This window comes from Rhododendron vialii, chromosome 13a, assembly GCF_030253575.1.
Source record: "Rhododendron vialii isolate Sample 1 chromosome 13a, ASM3025357v1".
NCBI lineage: Eukaryota > Viridiplantae > Streptophyta > Magnoliopsida > Ericales > Ericaceae > Rhododendron > Rhododendron vialii.
Window position 1 is genome coordinate 22449590 of NC_080569.1, and position 23530 is coordinate 22473119.

The 23530-nt window shown below is 36.9% G+C and overlaps 2 protein-coding genes across 7 annotated transcripts; one reads left to right on the plus strand and one right to left on the minus strand.

The window, feature by feature from the left end:
- The first annotated feature begins 9041 nt into the window (after positions 1-9041).
- LOC131315284 (uncharacterized) lies at positions 9042-15136 on the plus strand. 3 transcript variants are annotated; one of them, XM_058344433.1, is made up of 3 exons: positions 9042-10172; positions 10711-11149; positions 14730-15136. In XM_058344433.1, the coding sequence occupies exons 1-3, from the start codon at positions 9244-9246 to the stop codon at positions 14772-14774; spliced, it is 1413 nt and encodes a 470-aa protein (XP_058200416.1). In that variant the 5' UTR covers positions 9042-9243; the 3' UTR covers positions 14775-15136. The 3 variants fall into 3 exon arrangements, with proteins under 3 accessions (XP_058200416.1, XP_058200417.1, XP_058200415.1); XM_058344434.1 differs by lacking the exon at positions 14730-15136 and adding an exon at positions 12013-12063; XM_058344432.1 differs by lacking the exon at positions 14730-15136 and adding an exon at positions 12085-12700 and having other exon boundaries at positions 9043-10172.
- A 354-nt stretch (positions 15137-15490) lies between these two features.
- LOC131315285 (autophagy-related protein 8C-like) lies at positions 15491-23213 on the minus strand. 4 transcript variants are annotated; one of them, XM_058344438.1, is made up of 7 exons: positions 23101-23213; positions 22945-22998; positions 22696-22758; positions 17379-17434; positions 17210-17262; positions 16307-16425; positions 15491-15767 (listed from the first exon to the last, which is right to left on the minus strand). In XM_058344438.1, the coding sequence occupies exons 3-7, from the start codon at positions 22730-22732 to the stop codon at positions 15664-15666; spliced, it is 369 nt and encodes a 122-aa protein (XP_058200421.1). In that variant the 5' UTR covers positions 22733-22758; positions 22945-22998; positions 23101-23213; the 3' UTR covers positions 15491-15663. The 4 variants fall into 4 exon arrangements, with proteins under 4 accessions (XP_058200421.1, XP_058200422.1, XP_058200418.1 ...); XM_058344439.1 differs by having other exon boundaries at positions 22877-22998; positions 23101-23186; XM_058344435.1 differs by lacking the exons at positions 22945-22998; positions 23101-23213 and having other exon boundaries at positions 22696-22786.
- Positions 23214-23530: the final 317 nt, after the last annotated feature.

Genomic DNA, 23530 nt, shown 5'->3' on the forward strand with positions numbered 1-23530 from the left:
AACAAAAGGTTGTTATGAACTTTTCAAATCATTTCATTCATGAAAAATCACTTCTTATGGCTGTGGAACAGTTGGGTGGATCTCTAAAGGTATGCAAGGGGGCCCAGTGGGCCGGGCCTGGACAAGAGTTGGTAATTTCTCTTATAGGCTTGCTAGAAAGAGGATTTTGGTCATGGCATTTTGTCTTTAAGCTGACAAAGAAAGGCCATTAGAATGGGCTATCAAGGTGTCTGCTTGACACTTGGGAGTAGGTGGGAGTATTAATTCCTGTGAACATCCAGAGGCCCAGTAGCGTCTCTCTAGTGACTTGCACTATAGAGACAATCAGACGAGTCTTTTTCTTTAACTAAGGCTGTATTCTTGTAAAATATAAGTCTGAAATTTATTTCTATATTTTTTATTTTCGTAATTTTTGTTTAGATTTTCGTCCTAATCTTTAGGATTAATCGTTCGTCTCGATGATACGATTCGGAAAAGTATAAAAATATGGACTGATGTTAATAAAATTTAAATAAAACGACACTTTAGACAAATAAGACAGTTGTTTGATATTTTTTTCTTCTTTAGTGAATTTTTTTTTGTTTTCCGTCATAATTTAGTACTTTTTAGACTCCTATCGTCAAGACAGATGATTAATACAAAAAATATTATGCAAATCTAACAAAAATTTGGAAAAGAAGAATAGAACACACAAAACAAAGAAAAAAACTAAATTTACAAGAATAGAGCCTAAATGAACTAAACGATATTTTTAGTGAAAACATGTTTATTGTTATTAGTCTGAAGACAAAAAATATAACGGAACTCTTTGATTTTTTTCCTCAAGTATGGTCACATATATCATATTAGCCCTTTTTGTTCTATTCTCTAAGAAAAAGACAACAGAAAACATCGAATGGGGAAAATGGTGAGGTATGAGAAGAAGTGAGTCTACCACTATTCACTCGCCTCTTCTTATTTTATTCTCTCTCTCTGGATAGATTTGAATATATAATTGAATAAAGGGTGAGAGTAAAGAATTTAATTTTGTGTAACTATGTAAAAGTGATTAACTAAAATAGAAAAATAATTTTAAAATTTAATTTGATCTAAAATCTGTTGAGCCTGATAAGGATGCTCTAACCATAGGATATTTTTCCTTTCAAAAAAAAAAACCATAGGATATTTTTAACTCTTTCTTCGTTGTTTTTACCAAAATTGTTTCCATACGAGTAGAACACATTTGGATGATTATTGAAGCTGTCACTGAAAGATGACAGTATGTATGACACTACCTATCCTATAGGTCTCTCCCCCAGCCCATGCCATTGAAATTGATAGGACCTGAATCTCTCTCTCCCATTTTTCTAACCCTATATGAAAACTTTTAGAGTGTAGCTAATGGTAATAAAAACAAAAGAAGATGCTTGACAGGAGAAACGAAAAGATGAATGATTTTGCTACTTTTCTTTTTGAATTTATATAAGATAATTTATTTTGTGAGAAAATGAGAATAACATTAACAAGAAGAGGAATGGTAAAATCAATTTCCAACGAAAAAGGACAGAAAAAAAGGAAAGTAAGAAAACCCACATAGAAGGCAATAACGACAATGAAATCAACCTTGCTACGGAAACCGTTGTTGGTCACCGACCTGGTGTACCGACAGTTACGCGGGGTTCACTTCAAGCCGTTTAATAATTTAAAAACAAAATTGAGTGGGCCTGTAAAAAATCAGCTTAATTCAAAATGTGTAGGTGGTTGATCTAATCTTAAATTTTTTTCACAAATCCGAAAAATGAATGAAAAAATTGAAGATTGGATTAAGTATCTACACATATCGAATTGAGTTGATTTTTATTGGCCCACTTGATTTATTTTTAATTTATTGAACGGCTCGGATCATCCGTACGAGGCTCGGAGTGGGCCCCGCGTGACCGTCGGTATGTTTGGTCGGCGGCCGGCGGCAATTTCCATAGAGTTTTCTCAGAGAAATTGGTGTATTGATGTAAACCCCATGATTGCAATTGTTCGGTTTGGATTTTAAAAAACGTTTTTGGAATAATGCGTGAAAAGAGATAAATAAACAAACAAGAGTAATAATTAAAAAGAAAATTTATTAAAACCGTGCACAGAGAAGAGGGCTGGGTCTCTAGAGATCCAAAGCGAACATAAGATTTCATACTACATTAACAGGTTGTCTTAGATTTCGACTTTTTTTTGACTTTTTGGTAAGATTTTCATCAATTTTTTTATTTAATTATTTGTCTAGACTTGAGAAATCTACAAAATAAAAAAATTGTGATGAAAAAGTTACAATGAAGTCAATAGAAACAAGAATAATGGGAGCGACTTCGGTGTCTCCACCTCTTTTGGAGACACCGTAATTTTTGACATAACGAAACCATTACAAGCATAACCAAAACCATTACAAGCATAATACAACCATAATAAGGCATAACCAAGAACCAACTAACGCATAACTGTCACGCTCTTGATTTTCAACATAAATAGTAATCATTTTCAATAAATACAATCAATATTGAAGTACCGATGATACCCAAATGACTTATTTTTTCCAGTTCTCAAAGTTAAATTTAAAAGATACAAGCTTGGCTCAAAGTCCCAAGTTATCAATACCAAAATAATATTATAGTTTTACGTTATTCATTCTTCCGAATACTACTTTCAAATAAAATGCAAATTTAACTCCTCCTTTATATCTCCGAGACACGTGAACAACAAGCACGAGATGCTCGCTATGCCAACTTCTTTGCTTTTTACCTGAAAATGATAGGTTTAGCTACACTAGCCCAGTAGAGAAATCTATACTCAAGTTATATGAAAATGCAATAACACATGCACCAAACGCGAATGAGACTCAACAATCGAACATGAGATACAAGAGGGGTTACCAAAATGAACTGACAAATTTAGACTTTGGAATTCTGGACATTTTAGAGATAACCCTAACTATTCACACGTCAGCTAGAAGTTGCATTAAGACTCATATCAATCAACAAACAACAACAATAGTTCAACCATCGAATAATTTTTTCAATGAATGCCACAAACCACTTCCTTTTTCCTACCATCCACCATAGAGCCTCATTTCATAAAACTTTCCTTTTTGATTTCCAAAAACAATTTAGAGAAAATTCAAGACCAATACAGGTCAAACTCCGTTGATTCGAGCTTGAATGCCGGAGTCCGTTGATTCGCTCAAGAATACCGAAGGATTTTTATAAAAAATCCTCTTTTCAAAACAAAATTTCTTTCTTTAATAAAACCTCAATAGAATCAACCTTTCATTCATTTTTTCAGCAGCGACAATCTTAATCAACAAACAATCCAAACATTAACATAAACGACTAAGTCAACCATAATTCTCTTCAGCAAGCAAGACATTCAACTGTGCTACCATCCCTTGCGTCACATTAAATTCTCTCCACCTGGGTTTTCGCATTACCACACCTTGCGTTGCGGGCCCTCTAGAGTCTCCGCATTACCACATCTTGCATTGCAGGACCCTCAATTTAAAATTATCAACTCAGACATACACACATGCATAATCAATCCGAATACAAGAAGATAACATTTTCCCAGTTCACCTTCTTTCATTTACCGCCATGCATTGCATTACAAACTTACAAATATGTCCGATCGGATCATTGGACAAGCATCATGTCCATCCATAACACTCACCATATTATCTCTTATAGCCCATAGTACTACTATTAACCTTACGGTACATCCTCTACCCAACAACACTCATATCATACTCTAACGAGTACCAAGAGACAAGATCGAATAATGAGTCATTAAGACACAAGCAATCATACTCAAGAATGACTCAAACGGGTTCTAATCACATAAGGAGTCATAATACGGAACGAAAACAATCTTAGGAGTAGCCACAGACATCGAGAAACTGACACACATTTACTCAAAAGGTAATAACTTTCTGTGTACTAAGAGTTTTCAGATTATTCTCATCGCAAATGAAAGCTGACTTCAAGACCTTCGATTCGATATAAAATTTGCATGAAACGGACATCGGACAAAGAAGTTATGACCGTTTAAAGTTTGTTGAAATCTAGAAAACGGGCTGAAATTTCCAAATTCGACCGAAACGCAAAACCCAATCTCAAGCACGAAACCAAGCACGATCTAGGTACATAAACATCACATAAACGTATAACAAGGGTAAAAAATCCCTACCAAAGTGGATTTTAAGCAAAACCCTAAGTCTACTAGGTGGATTAAGCCAAAATCTTTCAAGAACAAGCTCCTCCCAAGCTTTGTTACAAGATCTAGGGTAAATATAATCCAAAAACAAGATAAACAAGCAATGATCAACAAATTTTTAAAAGGAGAGAGAAAAAAACGTGATTGAGAGCCAAGAAGTGTGAGCAAGAATACAAAACTTACACATTGTTCACGAAAAGCAAGATTCAAGTGATTTTGAGGTTGGAAACCCTTGGATCTTGAAGATTTGAGATTGAAATCAAAAGATTTGGGTGAGATTGGAGTTGGGTAGGTGAGAGGAAGTGTTTCTAGATCTATTTCGTGGGTTTGGATGTGAAAAATGACAAAAATAGGTATTTATATAAGTCAAAAAAGCGTGTTGAAAATTATAGAAAAACACAGCATGTAACCGGTACTGGGCAACTCCCAATACCGGTTCATAAACCCAAAAATACCAAAATAAAAAAAAAACACAACTTCTGAACTCCATGTACCAGTACTGGGCGACAGCCAGTACCGGTTCAAGCTGGACAAGAAAATGAATTTTTTTTGCAACGGTCACCAAATCAAACCCCACTTGCTATCAACACTTCCAAACATCAATTCAACCTTAAAATACAATATTCCACGTATTTAAATGATTAAAGAAACTAAAATGATTTACGAGTCTCTACAATAACCAACCAAGTTATGCCTTGTAATGGTTTTGCTTATGCTTGAAATAGTTTTGGTTATACTCATAATGATTTTCTTATTCCAAAAAATACGGTGTCTCCAATAGGGGTGGAAACACCGACGTCATTCCCAAAATAATGCTATGGTGTCTATCCCTACAGTGTCCCCCATTATGTCTTGTGTGGTTCCAAAACCACAAAATGACATTACATGTTATGTTATTGTGTGGATCAGGGGCATAAAAATTGTTATTATTATTATATTAGATCATAACACTTTTTTTTAAAATGGTACAATATAACCACTCAAAAGCATAATATTTTTTAAAAATGTTATGCCATTATTATAAAAAATTGCATAACATAACCACTCAAAAACATAACATTAAACTTTTGAGAGGCATAACCGGTATCCCCTTTTGGATAGAGGGCACCATAGCATTTATTGACAAGACAAATATAGGATAAAAGAATTAAAGAATTAAATAAAAAAATATTAAATATTAAATAAATAAAAAGATATAAAGAAAAAGAGATAAATAAATAATTATCTCTTGGGTCCAATGGGTGTCGTCCGCCAAAAGTCCAAAATACCCCACACTTTTAACTAAATTTTATTTTTATTTAATTTCTTAATTTTTTTATCTTATTTATTTAATTATTTATGGGATTCAACAAAAGACATCCACCAATGGTCAAAAAGGATGACCTCCTATGTAATGTATCAAAAAGAGTTATCAATGTCATTATATTTGAATTTTAAAATGAAAAATAAGTTATTTATTTTTTAAGATACTAAGAAAGTGGAAATGTATTCGTGGAGTAGTGAAATGAAATCCGTGTTGGGTCCGGACTCCGGATTGACCCAGACACGCCCTTTTTCCTCTCGATTTTAATACTCCATGGTCACTGACGATACACAACTTTTTAAAGGACCCACCGTCATACCTCCTATCATTGCTTTTTCCCATTTTCTCAACCGCAGCCGTCCAAAACATTTCTCTACTTTCAAACATTCAAGTGTTGCTGTTGCACCAATCTCGTTCGTTGGATCATCGGAGTTTTTTAGGAAATCGAAAGAAAAGGGAGCGGAAAGTCGTTGATATAATAGGTACAGGAAACACGTGATTGTATCATATCCCACCACCGGCCCACCTCCATTACCATTACCATTACCATTACTGCACTCTGTGATTCTGGTTACCTTGCGAACAAAAGCATAAATTGGGACGGATTGTCGCACCCTTTTTTTATTAACCAAACTCCTTTTTTTTTGTTTGTTTTTAGTTTAGGAAATTACTAAAATTTACGAAATTTTGTACAAAAATTATTTCATTTTGGATATCAACAAAAAAGAAAATATTAAAAAGGGGAAATGTGTTTTAGTAACTTCGCACACTGGAAAAAAGAAAGAAAGAATGTGGTTAGTAAAACGAGATGTGCAAAAATCACTCCCGAATTGAAAAAGGGGAACAATGTTAACAAAATTGCACACTTGTGTCATGCCCACCTAATTTGTGAGTGCAATTACTATTTGAGTTTGTTTTTGGGTGTCCTTCTACGGTTTTTATTAATACAACTAGATGTCTGAGACACTTTGTGCGCATCTCGATTAATTTTAGAGCACTGCAGGTAACGATTGGGCAACCTCTCTAGTGGCACCAAGGTTTGAAATGTTTTGACTTCCATGAGATTCAAACATGAGACCTCATGAAAGATAATAATAATAATAATAATAATAATAATAATTTTTTCATGTCCACTTAGCCAAATTCCTCGAATTTATTTGTCTATAGTATGAGCAAAATTATAAATTTAATAGGACTTGGATCCTCTCAGTCCAAAAATGAGTACCGATAGGAGGATACGTAAAATTTACCAAGTTTAGGTACAAGACGTATTTGGATATAACGCAAAATTATTCAAAATGCCTGTTTTGTAGAGAGAACATTTCAACTTGTCATCAAAGCTCATTTTGTTTTCAGCTGGTAATTTACTAATCCATTTATAGATCTTCCAAACTCGCTTGCTTGAGAAAAATAAACGGACATCACCATCATTGATTTTCCTAAGACATTTATGATTATTAAACCTTGTTCCGGTAAATAAGTTAATTGGTTTATTTTTTTGTCTTTATTCAATTTTTTTTTTCATATCTGTTAGTTTTTTGTCAATTTTTTTGGAATTATTGCATCGTCATGATAAGATGAATCTAAAAAGTAAAAAATTACAATCGAAACCTAATTTTTTTTGAATAAAGACAAAAATAAGCCAATAAGCCAATTTTTCATCTTTATTAAAAAAATTAAATTTCGATCATAATTTTTTACATTTTAGATTCCTCTTGTTATGATGACGATGCAATAATTCCCAAAAATTGACGAAAAACTAACAAATATGAAAAAAAATTGAATAAGAACAAAAAAAAAGTCATTTGGCTTATATAGCCGAACGATAATCAAGAAGCTATTTTCTCTTTCTCTAGCCGCCGCACCTTTTTGTTTCTCCCTCCCCTAGGGTTTTCACCCTAAAATGGGCAGCGGGAGGGGGGTGATCTCCCCCATGGAGTTTTTCTCTCCGTCGGCCTCCGATCGGAATCTCTTCTCAATCCCCACCTTTCATCACTCTCCACCATCATCCTCTCCTCACACCTCCTAACGCATTGGCCTCTTCGGTTCCTCTACTGCTGGACTTCCTCCATCATATTCGCCATTCGTCGGTGACTTGTCTCTGGTGGTGCGGTTCAAATGTGTGGCTGTGGGTGCGGAGCTTTTGTACATGATTGAATCGCGCGGAGTTGGAAATCTATGTTGGTAGATGATGATGGCAAGGTTTAATTTTCATTTTCTTGTTGGTTTGCGATTCTTTGCTTCTTCTTCTCTCTTTTGTGGAGGTTTTCTCTCCGGTTACTGCGGTGAGTTTTCTCCCGACTGGATTTTTCCCGATTAGGTTGTTTTGGGTTGTTTCTGCAGGAAAAGGTTTAGTTGGTTTAGGATATAGTTTGTGGGATGACTCCCCGTCGTTTTTGTTTCTTGGTCCTTTGTCTAAGGATGAGTTTTCATCTTGATGTAATCTTTGATTGGAGTTATAATATCATCTGTTATCGGTTGGTAAAAAAAAATCAGGAGGCTTAAATATCTGACAAAATTGATGTTCCAATGAATAAGCTTATTTTTGTTGTCCTTAAATAATTTTTATATTTTTTAATTTTGCGTCAAATTTTTGTAAATTATTAACCCGTCTCAACGAGTGGAATGGAAAAAAATAAGAATTTATGAATTTTACCCAATTTTTTTGAAAATATCAAAAATTTAACGCTTTTAAGGCTCCGTTCCAGAACGAAGAAAATGTGTTTATTTTTTAAAAATGTAATTTCAAACTCAAAAATTATGGGTTTATTGAAATCTAAAAATATGCAATATGGATCTTGTTTGAAAAATCTCATCGAGATCTTTTATACGATGCAAAAAAAATTTAAAAAATATTATTCATTTATATTATTTTTGAGTTTAAAAATATAAAATAAGCTGCTTATTTTTTAAGAAGGTTTCTGGAATGGAGCCTAACTCAGACTTCTTCTACTCCTTTTTTTTCGGAAACGAGGCCAAATTGTAAACAAAGACCACAACAATTAATTACAGAGGTGCTACAAGTACAACAAAAGTTGTACAATCAGCGTACACAAATAGATTTTGGACAAGTCTCGCGTCTTACAAAGATGATTGGAGCCGTTAATTTTGTTCAAAATATTTTTTTAAAGTTACTAAAAAAAATTATCTCAATCGGATACCGGCAAGAAAATCTACTAATTATCTAACTTTGCTTCAAAATTTGGCCTAAATTCTGAAGCATAGTTAGATGATTAGGAAATACACTTACCGATATCGAATTGAAGTGATTTTTTGCAAGGACCCTTAAGAAAACATTTTCAACAAAATGAGAGACTCCGATCATCTTTGTGGAACTCGAGATGGGTCCAAAATTGGCATTTTTTGTACTCACATGCTTTCTGAAATAAATATTCATCAACGCTATAACAGTAGAGAATCGGTCCCAATTAACAATAATACTCCAATAAAAAAGCAGAAAAGAACAAAAAGAACCAACCGCAGTTTATATCTACCGGATCGATAAAAATGAAACGTAATTCCCCACCCACCATCCCATCGCCAGAGCTGCAGAAGAATTACGAAAAGTCGCGCCGATAAGCCCCAGGTTCTGACGAAACTACCCTCTTCTCTCCTTCCTCAATTACCTCCTCCACTCTCTCTCCTCCCTTCTTTCACACTCCACTTAACTACTCACCACACAGCAAACAAACACATCTCTCTCTCTCTCTACAATGTCGAAGTCGTCGCCGTCAACGACGACGATAAAACCCGAAGACTACAAGAACAGCCCGGTCCACTACGCCGTCGCCACGGGCGATCACACCGCCCTCTCCCGCATCGTCTCCGCCCTGCCCCGGCTCACCGACCCGTCCAAGATCCGCACCGAGTCCGACTCACTGACCCAGGAACGAATCGCCGACAAAATCTCCCTCGCCCTCGACCGCCGGGACAACCCCCACCGCGAAACCCCACTCCACCTCGCCGTCCGCCTCAACGACTGCGTCGCCGCCTCCACCCTCGCCGGAGCCGGCGCCGACATCTCCTTGCAAAACTCCTCCGGCTGGAACCCGTTGCAAGAGTCCATCTGCCGCCGCTTCACCGACGTGTCAACCGTTCTCCTCCAGCACCAGCACCGAGCCGCCTGGTGGAAATGGCGACGTCGTTTGCCTCGCCTGATCTCCGTTCTGCACCGGATGAGAGACTTCTACATGGAGATGTCGTTCCATTTTGAAAGCTCCATCGTTCCCTTCGTCGGCAAGATCGCTCCGTCGGACACGTACAGGATCTGGAAGGTCGACGGGAACCTCCGGGCCGACACGTCGCTCTCCGGCTTCGACGGCATGAAGGCCCTGCGCGCGGACCAGAGCTTCCTCTTCCTCGGCGACGGCGATCAAACCCTCGACCTTCCCTCCGGTTCGTTAATCGTGTTAAACCACGATAATCGCAAGATCTACGACGCCTTCGAGAACGCTGGGAATTCGCTGAGTGAAAACGACGTCGCTTCGTTCTGCGCTCAGACGAGCGTTTACCGCCCGGGAATGGACGTCACTCAGGCGGAGCTCGTGGGAAGAACAAACTGGAGGCGACAGGAGAAGACGGAGAGCGTGGGGGAATGGAAGGCTAGGGTTTACGAGGTCCACAACGTGGTCTTCACTTACAGGCAAGGGGTTCAAAAAATGCACTAAAATTTTGGATTTTGCCATATTCAATTTGACATTCCCATAGTATTATCTGGTAAAATGCACTAAAATTTGGATTTTGACATTCCTATAGTATTATCTGGTAAAATGCACTAAAATTTGGATTTTGCCATATTTAATTTGACATTCCTATAGTATTATCTGCGCATGATTATCGGTACGAATTTTAAAAATTTAAATGCAATAAAATTTGAGAGTAACTAGATAGTATACCTTGACAAAATAAAATAAATTAAGCGCAATAAATTATAGAAATTGAATTCTACACATTATTTTATTTTATTTTTACATTAGAACTCTTTCTTTTTTGGATTTTAGTGTTGAAAATATATGTAAATTTTTTGCTAGATGACAAAAAAAAGGAGTGTATATGTCAAATAAGGAGCGTAGAATTCAATTTCGTAAATTATCAATGAAAATAAAATTTCGTATCGAAACAATTTACTTACACGTTTTTGTCACCATTGAAATTAAATCCTTAGCCGTCTCCGCTTACAGGTCTCGGAAAATCGTCACGGGCGATTCGGACGGGCAAGTTCTGCCTCTGGAGCTGGACGAGGACGACGACGGCTTCCTCGTCGCGGAGAATCCGCAATTCAGCGTCGTTTCGGATAATCAGCGACGGCGCCACAGCAGCTTTGTGAGGGACGATAGGGACGTGGTGCTGGTGTCAAGGAAGAGCGTCGACGTGGTGCCGTCGATGATGGTGCCAGAGAGGAGGAGGCCGCCGTGTGCGGTGGCGGTGGTGCCGCCGCAGACGAAGGAGAAGGAAATGGTGAAGAACCTGCGGCCGTTGGTTTGGTTGACGGAGCAGTTTCCGTTGAAGACGGAGGAGCTGCTGCCGTTACTCGACATCCTCGCGAACAAGGTGAAGGCGGTCAGACGGATGAGAGATCTGCTCACGACGAAGTTTCCGACGGGGACGTTCCCGGTGAAGGTAAGGGGCATATTAGGTATTTCGATGCGTGGCTGTCAGTTACTGTGGCGTTTAATTATTTATTAAACTGTTTTTCTGTTTTGTTTTTTTCTCTATTAGTATTGCTTTTTCGCTTTTTTCCTTCTTTTGATGCTGAAGCAAGGAGCTTTGCTCGGGCATTGGCGACAGGGAGTCTGTGAAGAAGCTTTGGTGGGGCCGGGAATGGTCGGTGAGTGACGTGGAAGGATCGTATGGATCATTGTTTTGATCCAACGGCTCGTGGGTCCCTGAAAATCTGAGATGGGGTCGGTTGAAGTGGGACCCCCGGACCCAGGTCCATCACCGTCGATGGTCACCTTTAAGTTAACTACCTACCCGTTTAATGATACTATGAAAATCCAGTGGACCCACTTGGTAATTGAGTTTGAATTGATTAGGCGTGTTGGGTTAGGGGGTGTTTTGTGGGTTAAGCTTGTCTCCATTTTTGTTGATTTTAGGGGGCGTTGATTATGTTTGCTAGGCAAATCTTGATAAAATAGGATGTTTGGGGCAGTTTGCACACCACTTGAGTCCTAATGCTAGCGACCGGACAAACACTTCGGTGGTCCCAAAGTTTGAAATGTTTGGTCTCTATGGGACTCGAACATGCGAACTTAGGACGAAGTACTTATTTAATTTCTTATGCCTACTTGACCAACTCGTTTGGATTATTGATTAGCCAAATATTCTAACTATTTTTGTGACATAGGAATAAAAATCAACAATACAGAACTCGAATAATTTGATTTTTTGTTTAAAAAAAGACTAATGTTTTCAGCAATAGTTATCCATTTTGATGCATTTTTACTTCTTTTTTGTTTTGGATAATTGGTTTCTTCCGTTAGGTGGATGGACGTAGTAGTTTGTGTTTGGTTTTATGAAATTGATCGGGCGGTGGTTGTTTTGGTGGGGAGCAGGTGGCGATTCCGGTAATGCCAACAGTGAGGGTGGTAATTACATTCACCAAGTTTGTTGAGCTTCAACCAACTGAGCAATTCTACACACCGTTTTCAAGTCCTAGGCATTTGGTTTGTGATGGCCCTTCAACGCGGGGTGAAGAGGAATCAGAAACCAATTACTCATCATTCCCGTCGACGGCCTCGACGTCGTCAACCGCATTGCCAAGGCGGAGCACCAGCCGCCTGAGTTCTGCCAGCAAGTTTCTCAAGCAGCCGCCACCGCCACCTCCTACTGCGGTGCAACAGTCGGATCCTTTTGCAATACCAAGTGGATACTCGTTGAGCAGTTTTGATGAGAAGAGTCGGAAAATGAAGAAATCCAAGTCTATTAGGAAAACTAGGTGAGAAAGAACGACTAAAAAGGTGTTTTCAATGCTGAAATTGAGTAGGTGATGAATTAGTATGGGTTATCTTCTTTGTAGATAAATCAACTAATTTTCAATGAAAGTTTGGCCCTCTGAGTGAGGCTGATAGGCAGAGGATGAGAGACTTCTTCTTGTTTGTGTTCTTTTTTTTTTGCTCGGCAAGAGACTTCTTGTTTTGTGGGGAAATTGGTTTACTGCATTTTGCCTTCTGATTTGTCCATTTTCGGTACCATGGTTCGTTTTTGGTACTAGAATTTTACATTTGAGTTAAAGCTTCATTGGGCACCATCCACTTCAATGACAAACCCATTTTTATTCGATTTTTGCTTCAAAAGAGATTAAAAAATCTTCTAGTTTTTATTCCCCGCTCACATTCACGCCTGAATCCTTCCAATTCTCACGAGCCGGAAAAATTATTTAGTGTCCAGGTCCCTTTTCTATCACTTGCGATGACTTTCATGATAGAGTATGGATCCCATCACCGGGGGAAAAAATGGGCTGGGCCATTACGTTTGCTCTTAGGGCACTGAATAGTCTCTCCACATACTTCGAAGTTCCCTTTACCACCCACCGGTAAATACTTTCAATTCCACCAGCTTAGAAGTCCCCTTCACCTTCAGTTGAGGTTTCCTCCACCACCAGTGACCCAAATCGGCGGGAGAAATCACGATCGCCCAAATCACACAAATTTAAGATCTGTGGAGAACTCTCCCAAATCTCAATAAGGGTTTTCTGTACGCTCACCATCACCAGCTGGACTCCTAAAGGGAGCTTCAGATCTGTTGAAACTGCACAATCTTCAATGGCTTTTTTACTACTAGTCGACCAAATTTGATTGACTCCTAATTTACTCCATTTCTGATTGAATTGATTTTTTACAGATAAACTCAGAAAAATATTTCAATTTGATGAACGATTCGGATTATTTGTCACCGATAACGGATGGTGACATTGGGTGTTTAACTAGTCACAAATTTAACCAGTCACTAGGACCAAGAGAATCTAGACTCACAGATTTTTTATTGGCGGTCAATTACCTAGTCAAAAGGTTAATCAATCATGTAATACCTATGAGGTTTGGCACGGCACATGAAACCCATCTATGAAAATGTCCAGTAAATTTGAACAATCATGTGAATCTGAATCGTCCATTCCTCTTTTTTACATATTTTTATTGATGTGTTTCATATACCCTAACATTTTCGAATACCTAGTATCCATGGAAAACTGAACCATCCAATCCCATTTCCTAGACATTTTCATAGATGGATTTCATGTACCCTAACATTTTCGAATACCTACCAATAGCCACAATCAATTTAAAATTAATAAATTGGGATAAGTGCAGATGATAGATAAACTTCAAAGTCCCATACCAGTTTTAAAATAATACTCCTCCAGAAGACTGCAGGCGGAGGTGCCCCAGGTTCTGGGGTGGCTTCTTATTTTCAGGTGAATACCCACAGAGCTAGTACTACTTTCAGAGGAGTTTGTTATGTCAAACATTTAAAAAAAAAAAAAAAAAAACTCATAAAGAATTGAAACAAATTACGTTGCTTCGCGAGAAGGTAACCCAAGTGAGTTGGCACTGCAAATAGTACCTTTTTGTTTAGTGGTGGAAAAAAGAAAAGGTTAAAAGATAGGCTGTCCACATGCGCACACACTCCCTCTGTTAAATACAATCAGTAGGATTCGACCTCTATATATTACTCTACTCCTTTTCTGAAGTTTCTTCGTTAAGGAGCAGCACAATCACAGCAGCCATCCATCAAGTACTCTCTCTCTCTCTCTCTCTCTCTCTCTGTTGTCTAAATTGCTCCCTGTTCCCAATATAAAGATTTTCAAATGCTTTTCTGGATTTCTGTGTTCTAGCTCAAGTGGTAAGAAGCACTAATGACTTAGTTCGTGTCAAGAGCTCTCCCAATCGCCCGCTAATCTGCTAACAAATCGTGTACTTATTACGTTAGTGGCTCAAAATTTGTTTTTTTGATGCTTGAGTTAATGCTGCCACTCATTAGCTAAATATTGCATTCCTCTGCATTCTTTATAAGCTTGAAAAAACAAAGAAAGAAAAAAAGAGAGACTATTTTCTTGTTTCATCGCTTACTATGTGGGTAACTTTAAGTTTGTACTTCAACTATGAAAGAAGCGAACACATTAACCTATAATAGGCATAGGTGAACCCTATATGTTACCCACTGATTGCTGAGGTATCTTTCGTTGGAAATATTTGTATAGAAATTTACTGCACTCAGAAGAAAGAGAAGCAACTATGGCGTATGAGGCACCAAGTTGGGCGGATCAATGGGATGCAGGAGGAATTGGTGCAATGGAAGGAGACTATAAGCCGACGATCAGTGAAGGAAATGGCAGTAAGAAGAAGGCGGACTCTGGATCAGGACTTGGTAAAGCCAAAGCAGTAGCCACGGCAGGAGCACAGAAGGTCAAGACCGGAACTTCCACGGGGATCAAATGGATCAAGAAGCAATTCCAAAAGAAAAATTCATCCATCACCTGATGAATTCAGCAAATTGCACACTTAATGTTGGAAATCTATCTATTGTACAAATGAGCAGGAATTCAGAACAATTTTCGTTTCTGTTTCAAATGATCAGTATGTGAATGCTACTCCATGCTTTGCTGCATTTGTTCGAGGCCAAGAAAAAGACCACAAAAAGTACTACTAAAGATGTAAACAAATTAGATTTCTCTGAAAATTGAATTCACCTCATTTTCCCTTCCCCCCCAAATCCCCATCTCGAGAGAGAGTTGCTGGGCTGGTTTCAGAATATTAGGTGACAGAAGGAAATCTTTGTGAAGAACTTGAACCAAATCTAAACTGAATGCTACGTATCACCTACACATTTTTCTACCTCAATATTCACAGAAAGATCATGCATAATTTCCAAGAAGAAAATGGACTGTATATTCTGCTTCTGAAAAAAGGAAGTACTCGTTAGTTGTCATATGTATAAAACAGCAATAGCGAAACTAGAATGTTTCCAAAATTCCTTCTTATCGAATCCAATCTATAAATAAAATGAATTTTCTTAAGTTCTTGGGACAAGTAAATTGTTTTTTTTTTATACCATGGACAGGTAAATTGGCTGTTGACCGCTAAAAGGGAGCCGAAAATTTACAGTTCAGGAAACTTTGTTTACAGAAATTGGCATCACTGAACTTGGAGGGACCCAAACGTGGTCTCACCACTGTAAGTCATGTAAAGAAACCCATCTTCATCCTTGTTTTCTTCATAAATTGCAGACATCAACGCGGCTGTAAAAACCGAGCTCAAATTCTATAAACTGATATATATATATATATATATATATCAAAATAATTGAACCGTTCAATAAAGTTCAATAAAAAACTGTTCGGATAAAGCTCTTCCCGGTCATTTTTTTTGCTGATTTCTCGCAAGCACCCTTAAAATCACGTTCTGATTACATTGAATGGCTCGGATCATCAAAATTCGATCGGGTTTAGAGGTTATATATATACAGTCAGGATCAGGTCAAGAGGTGTGGACCGGAGCTCCGGTCCGCACCTCCCCATTTCTCACATTTTCCGATTGAATTTCGATGATCCGAGCCGCTCAATGTGATCAAAACGTGATTTTAAAGGTACCCACGAGAAATCAGTAAAAAAAATAACCGGAAAAGGCTTCATCTGAGCAGTTTTTTTCTAAACACATTGAGCGGCTCGGATCATCGAAATTCAATTGGGAAAGGGGAGGTGCGGACGGGTGCGGACCGTAAGGATGTGGACTTGATCCGGACTCTATATATATATATATATAAGGTATTCCGACTCACCAGTGGGAGGTAGCACATTATTGACGAAGACAAATACAGCCTTTTCGGCATTGAGCTTGATCCTCTTCCGAACAACATAAACGAACTGCCCAACAGTCAAATCAGCAGGAACAAGGTATCTGTTCTCATGAAACAAGAGACACGTAAATACATCTTGCATTTAACCAAAGACTTAATCCAATACAAGCGTATTACCCGTGATATGCACGGAAGCAATAAATTTTAAATATGTTTAAACTTATTTATTGAGACCCCGTCTTGTTATGTTATTGACCCCACTGTTTATGAGGGGTCAATATAAGAGAATGGTTGAGCATGAAAGGAAACTGGAAACTTTTTCCAAACTTTTTATAGTTAACTTTTGGTAATTTGAAAAGTATAGGAAAAAAAGAGAAGAAAATGAATTTTAATAGAAGAATGCCACATAGGAGAGAGAAGTAAGGAGAGAGCTTTATTTTATTTTTGGAAACTACATTTGCTTAGTATATAGTATAGGTTAGACAACAAAATCAAGAAAAAACACCAAGAAGTATAATTTTCTGTTATATCATATATCTATGCCAACATCCAAACCAGCAATCACAAACAAGGACAGAATTCCTACAGTTTACGGCCGAAAACTAATAAGGAAAGACACCTCGAATATTCAGGCCAACAAAGAACATTGCCCATAAGGAGGAAAAATCAGCAAGATTACTCGTTCTGATGCTAAAACATAGCCAAGCTATAAAAATGGTTGAATCAATAGATTAAACGCAAGAACTTCTGCAGAACATATCAACATAGGAGTGGAAAATATAGCCATAGACCGAGACTACGTGAGTAATGATTTAATCAAAAGTACTTAGATAACAATCCCTAATACTGTTCAAAACAGTGCAAAAGAAACTAGAACCAACATACTTTTTCTTGTCAACTTCAGGAACGTCACTTCTTTCAGCCCTCTCCACAATCACCTGGATAAGGAACAGAAATAGTTAAGAGGAAAACAGTGAAGCATCCAAAACTGAAGCATCCAACAAACCATAACTCGATAAGTTCCACTTCTTGTCTAAAGGAAAAGAAACCGTACCGGAATTCTTTCAGGATACTTCTCTCGAATGCGAGCAGCCTCGGTCTGCCTCCTCTCTGACAAACAGGAAAATAAATTACTTAACAAGGAAAAGAAGAGCAATGTTCTAAGAGTAACTAAAGAGAAGTGCAAACAATGGAAGTATTAATGTGATTTCCTTCAAATTTTGATCTTTTTAGAAATCCTCAGTCGCACTTGGCAACTTAATCATCAATTTAAAGGATAATGAACATCTTCTCAGGTGCCATGCTAAACACAACCACTTTCTCGTCAAGTTTAGTGGTTGCCACCAAAAGTCATGTCGCAAGTCCCCAGTGTAATCCAGAATCCCAAAAGAGTGATGGGTCTACCTCATGTTTTCATGAATGGTGGTGGGTCAGAGGGCAATGAATTGTTTATACTAGTAAGCCTTTGTCGGTTGGTTGAAGAATATACGAAGTAGTTGAATAAGTCCATAGAGATGTTTCAAGCCCTACCCTCTTAACTCTACACTCGGTCAATCCTAGCAGTTCTAGTCCCTAGTGAATATTTTGTAGCTTTCTCAGCAATAGTTCTTTCGATTCTTGTTGTTTTCCTGTAATAGAGAGGTATGCCTTCCCTGTTTTCTCAGTCAGTTGTGTTCTTTCAATAAATTTTTGGATTACCAACACAAATTGCTCATAGAAATGTTGCTCTGTAGCTCAAGGCTTGTGCTTATTGCTGACCGTTGGGACACAGCACGCTGAATTAGAAGTTGATTACATGGGGTTGCCTTGTGTATTTGCACATAAAAAGCATTGAGTTGGTCCGGTTTTCTCATAACTCATCTTTTCCCGGTGCAGGACGACTACCTTCAAAGTGAGTCAATCAGATCTGGTTTCTTTAACTGCTAAGCAAAATCATAGAAAGAAGAAATCTCAACATTCAAATGGAGATTCAAACACTACTACAATAAAGATCCTATATACTATGATGTACAGAAGCATAAATTTCTAAGGGACCACTGCTGCATATGTCCAGTAGTATCAGCAACAATGCAAAAGCACTGCAGGACAAACATTGAAGGTTCTTGACTTTAGACAGTTCCAAGATCAAGCAATGAACATGTTGGAGCGTATCCTAGCGTGTAGACCGCGTCCATTGTCTGATTACCAAAATAACTAGCAAATGCTAGGCTTGGAGAGGGCATATCTACAATATAATCACACTATCACAAAAGTCATGCCTAGAACTTCAGATACAGACTTGCCCAAGAAGTTAGATAGTTATGGTCTCTCAAGCACAGACAATCCTAGAGGACACGACACGGCAAAAAATGTTTGGGACATCAAATTTAAGTAGTAATTCTTTTAGGGGGACACGTATAGGGACGTAGCAGGGGTTAAATATGCAATTTGTCAGATTTTTTGGGGGGTAAATGTGTATTACTTCCAATATTTTAGGTTAAATTATGTGTAATATGATGAATATATGAAGTTTTGTATATATTGATGCTTCATGCTTCTACATATATTCTCACTGGTATAAAATAATTATAGAACTCCCCTGTTCCCTTTGCGCTACATGTTATAGTTGAGGACTTTAGCATTACCTAGCAGAAAAATAGAAATAACTGGGATTCTTAGTGTGCCATTCTCGTGTAAAATAGGGTTACAAAAAACAAACCATTCCAAGGCAAATAAGAAATATCAACCAAGCAATCCATTGCACATGCAATCAGACAAACGAGAAGGTACATTTTTTTATGCAACTAAATATCATATACTTGTTAAAGAACCTCAGGAATTGAAGCTTCTGATTATGGGCAACTTATCTCAGCAGATAAGATTGGCCAAAATTCCTTGAGAGCTTTACATAAAAGACTGGTAAGTGGTAATAACATTAAGAGTTACACCAATAAAGGACTAGAGAATGTAGCAGATAAGATTGGCCAAAATTCCTTGAGAGCTTTACATAAAAGACTGGTAAGTGGTAATAACATTAAGAGTTACACCAATAAAGGACTAGAGAATGTACCGAACCCTCAGATATCAAGTCCAGCAGTCAAAGGAAAACCAAAACTCTTCATGTTCAAAATCAGTTAAGTGAAGGAAAAAACAACCAACGTGATTTGAAAGAGAGCACCACAATTCTAGTAGCATATGCAAAATTAAATGACAGTGCACGACGGAATTCACCTTCCTCAAACAGTGGCAACTTCATCAATAAATCATCTCGCAGCCCAAATGCCACCAGAAAACCCATCAAGAGCAAGTAATTTAGAGGAAACCATACCAAACAAGCCCATGGTATTATTCATCAAATCTTGAGAAATCGGCAATCCTTCTCATACCAATATTAAATCAACCACATATACGTAATATATGTATATACACACACACACTAACCACAAACAAGACTCAGCCACCAAAGCCGATAATCAAACTATGCCAAGGTTCGTTTATCATAAAATCAACCACAATGGAGACATGGACAGTGAGTCAGTGACAAACACAATTTGTCGATATTAATAGAAGAGGTTTTTTTTTTCTTTTTATCTCCTAAACTATGCACATTTTCTCTACTTAGTCCCTAAACTATCAATTTGATGATTTCATCCCCTCAACTATCATATCGTTACCTACTTAATCCAATAGATAACGGAAATTAGAAAGTTGGACGGAAAATGTCTTGGAAGACCCTACTTGGGACTCTGTAAAGCAGATACTTGATTATAAGAGCGTTAGAGATAAAAATTAATTATGACCCTTTAGGATAAAATGATCAAAAAAAATAAGACATTCGCATTGGTTCAAACAGATTGAAAATTGAAGCATCTAATTTTTTTACAAAATTCATATATTAGAATCTTATGTGACATTTTATAGAGACTAACACATACATATTTTTTTTTATTTAAAAGAGTTCTTTATATAGAATTTAGACTATTTATATATTAAAAATATGGTTAAAAATTAAGCGCTCTAATTTTCAATCCGTGTGAACCAGTGTAAAGATCTTATTCTTCTGATCATTTTATGTAAAAAGGTTATAATTTTTTTTTTCTATAACTCTCATAATCAAATATCTGCTCTAAATGGTCCCAAATAAAAAATAGATATTTAATTATGATAGCCCTAGAGATAAAAATTAATTATGATTCTTTAGAATAATATGATCAGAAAAATAAGATTTTTGCACCGTTCCAAAAGGATTGAAAATTCAAAAACTTAATTTTTTAGAAGGTTTATATACTAAAAAATTTGGTTACAAAATTAAGTGTTCCAATTTTCAATCTGTTGAAATTGGTGCGAAGGTCTTATTTTTCTAATCATTTTATCTTAAAGGGTCATAATTAATTTTTATCTCTAAGGCTATCATAATCAAGGATCTGCTCTCCAGGGTCCTAAACAGGCCTTACATGGCATTTTCCATCCAAATTCTTAACTTCCGTTATCTATTGGACTAAGTAGATAATGGAATGATAGTTAAGGGGATGAAATCGTCAAATTGATAGTTTAGGGACTAACTAGAAAAAATGTGCATAGTTTAGGGGATAAAAAAAAAAACTCTTAATAGAAACCAACCATAATAGCCCTTGTACAACAATCAACCACTACATCCTAACTAGTAATTACTATCTAGAATTTGCCACCACAATATTTTCAAATCGGGATACGTATCGTGTATCGTTTTTTCACTTATATAGTTCGTATCGAGATACGTATTGTGTATCTTGAGATACGTTTGCTAGAAGAGTAGGAGTTTCTATTGTGTAATTGGACAATATTGAATACTCCCTCCGTCCCAAATTGGATGTCAATTTTTGATATTTGTGTCAATTTCAATTACTTATATCTTTCAATATGGATCTCAAAATATATGCAATATGGATCTTGTTTGATAGTTCTTGATTAGTTCTATCATACAAAGTTTTCAAACTCATGAAAAATATTATAGATTGAAAGATATAAGCGATGAAAAATGACACGAATTTCAAAAATTGTCATCCATTTTGGGACGGAGGAAGTACTAAAGACAAGAGTGGGGAATGAGAGTATAAAATGCTTTGTTCATTTTCTGTTTTAACTTTGTTTTGTTTTTGTTTTCTAATCATTACCCTATTTCTCTCTTCAATCTTTACCCTATTTCTCTAATTATTACTTTCCTTTATCTGTCTATCTCTCTCTACTCATTACCCCTCTCTCCAATCATTATCCTATTTCTCTCTTCACCCACTACCAAAACTAAAATACCCAAAGATGGAAACCAAACAAAGGCTTTGTATTATACTTGAACTCAAACTTTTTTTTTTGGCTTGGAAAAAAATGGTTAGAATCCATCCCTATTTGTACTACTCCATGGAAGACTCTAGTACAAAAATATTTTCACACAAGATAAACTTTGAGGTAATTCTAGAATTACACATGAGACTAATTCTCATAAAAAAAATTCTAGATATTTCACAAGGATGTTCTATAGCTAGATATTTTAGAGTTTCTAAAAACTAGATATTTATATCTTTTTCGATAATATCTATCATATTTGGATTTTGTCAATTGGAGCTTTGTCAAAATACTAAATCTAGTTTATGTTTCAACAACTTTAATTATAATTAAAATATAATTAAGAAGTAGATCCACCTAATAACACCAACAAACTGTGCTTATATTTTAAAAAATTTAAGATGCAAAATTTCAAGTCTCTCAACTGGGCCTATTACATTAAGGCTTTATGTTCTCTTTGTTAGGAAAAGAAAAGTAGGACAAAATACAATCGAAGTATGGTTCTTACTTTTATACAAGACCTACATTGAGGTTGAATTTCTTTAAAAGGGTTTGAAAGATGCCATAATTAGATCAAACGGCTTAGATGAATGCATATGGGGTTCCGCTTCTTGAAATAAGGTCCGACATTTTTCGAATAAGTAATCGTAGGATACGTACAGAATTAGGATACGCGTATAAATCATAGGATATGCGGTCGTATTGTAGGATTTTTATACAAAAAGAATACATGATGGGATACGTATCGTTCCCCGAAGAAGACGGTACAAATCGTAAGATACGTATCATGTATCGTAGGTTTTTAACAACTATGGCCACCAACATGATCAAATCATGCCAAAGTTCAGAAACCAACCATAATATCCCTACCACAATTAACCACTACATCCTAACTACTATCCAGAATCAACACTGAAGCAAGATGATCAAATCATGCCAAAATTCCGTTTTTTCACAAAATCAACCACAACAGAGATATGGGTATTGACGAAAACGCTTCCATAGAGGAAAATCCCGGGAGAAAAATACACAGAAACATGGGTACTGATAAAGCAGAAGAAGAAGAAACAAACCCAATGGGTGGTCGAGCTTGAAGGGGCTTTTGGCCATGGCAACCCTACTTTTCCGATTGCTCTCTGAAAATTTCAAACATCGAAACACCATTACACCTCCCTCACCAAATATCCATACACAAACTAAACAACTTGAACACCTCCATATGTAGGTAACAGGCGTAACAAAACAGAAACTTACGTAAGAGGGTTTCTTTCTAGAATAGCAACAATAGCCAAAGACGATAAGCAAAGGAGTAAGGGAATTACGAATTGGGTTTTGCTGATTGTGATTGGTTGATTCGAAGACGGCTGACGCTTTGGCTGTCAAAATCAAGAGAGAGAACAAGTGAGTGACGATCAATTTATAGTGTCTATATATTTATTTTAGGGGAAGAGAAATTAGTGGGGTGTTTGAAGCGTAACCTATTAGGGTTTCTGATTTCCACACGAAATCGGCGAGCGAGAGAGAGAGAGAGAGATAGTCAGAGAGGTTGGGTTGCTTGCCCTTTCGTACAAGGGAACTCCCGCAATGCGACCGTTTTAGTTAAGCGAAGATAACGGAAAGGAAGCAGGAACGGTGCCGTTACTTCTATCTTCTTCTTCTTCTTCTTCTTTTTTTATTTTTTTATTTTTTTTTATTTTTTGTGGTAAACTACCGTTTGCTTCTATCTATCAATATCAAATCCGAACTCAATACCATTTTAAGAGTTAGTGTCAACGTACGTAAGTTAACACGATGCCCACTATCTATAAACAAGCCATGGTAGCACATTATCAGTTTTAGGGTTTAACCCGAACTGTTTGTATTTAGACAAGAAATATTACATAATTATATACTATTATTGGCTAAGTT

Excerpts from the sequence above, each read along its gene's own strand:
- LOC131315284 (XM_058344432.1), top strand. The coding sequence starts at position 9,244 with ATGTCGAAGTCGTCGCCGTCAACGACGACGATAAAACCCGAAGACTAC. Across the intron at positions 10,173-10,710 it reads AACGTGGTCTTCACTTACAG|GTCTCGGAAAATCGTCACGG; the intron begins GCAAGGGGTTCA and ends CTCCGCTTACAG. Across the intron at positions 11,150-12,084 it reads CGGGGACGTTCCCGGTGAAG|GTGGCGATTCCGGTAATGCC; the intron begins GTAAGGGGCATA and ends GGTGGGGAGCAG.
- LOC131315285 (XM_058344435.1), bottom strand. The coding sequence starts at position 22,786 with ATGGTGTTTCGATGTTTGAAATTTTCAGAGAGCAATCGGAAAAGTAGG. Across the intron at positions 17,263-17,378 it reads AGTATCCTGAAAGAATTCCG|GTGATTGTGGAGAGGGCTGA; the intron begins GTACGGTTTCTT and ends TTCCTTATCCAG. Across the intron at positions 16,426-17,209 it reads CCTGAAGTTGACAAGAAAAA|ATACCTTGTTCCTGCTGATT; the intron begins GTATGTTGGTTC and ends TCATGAGAACAG.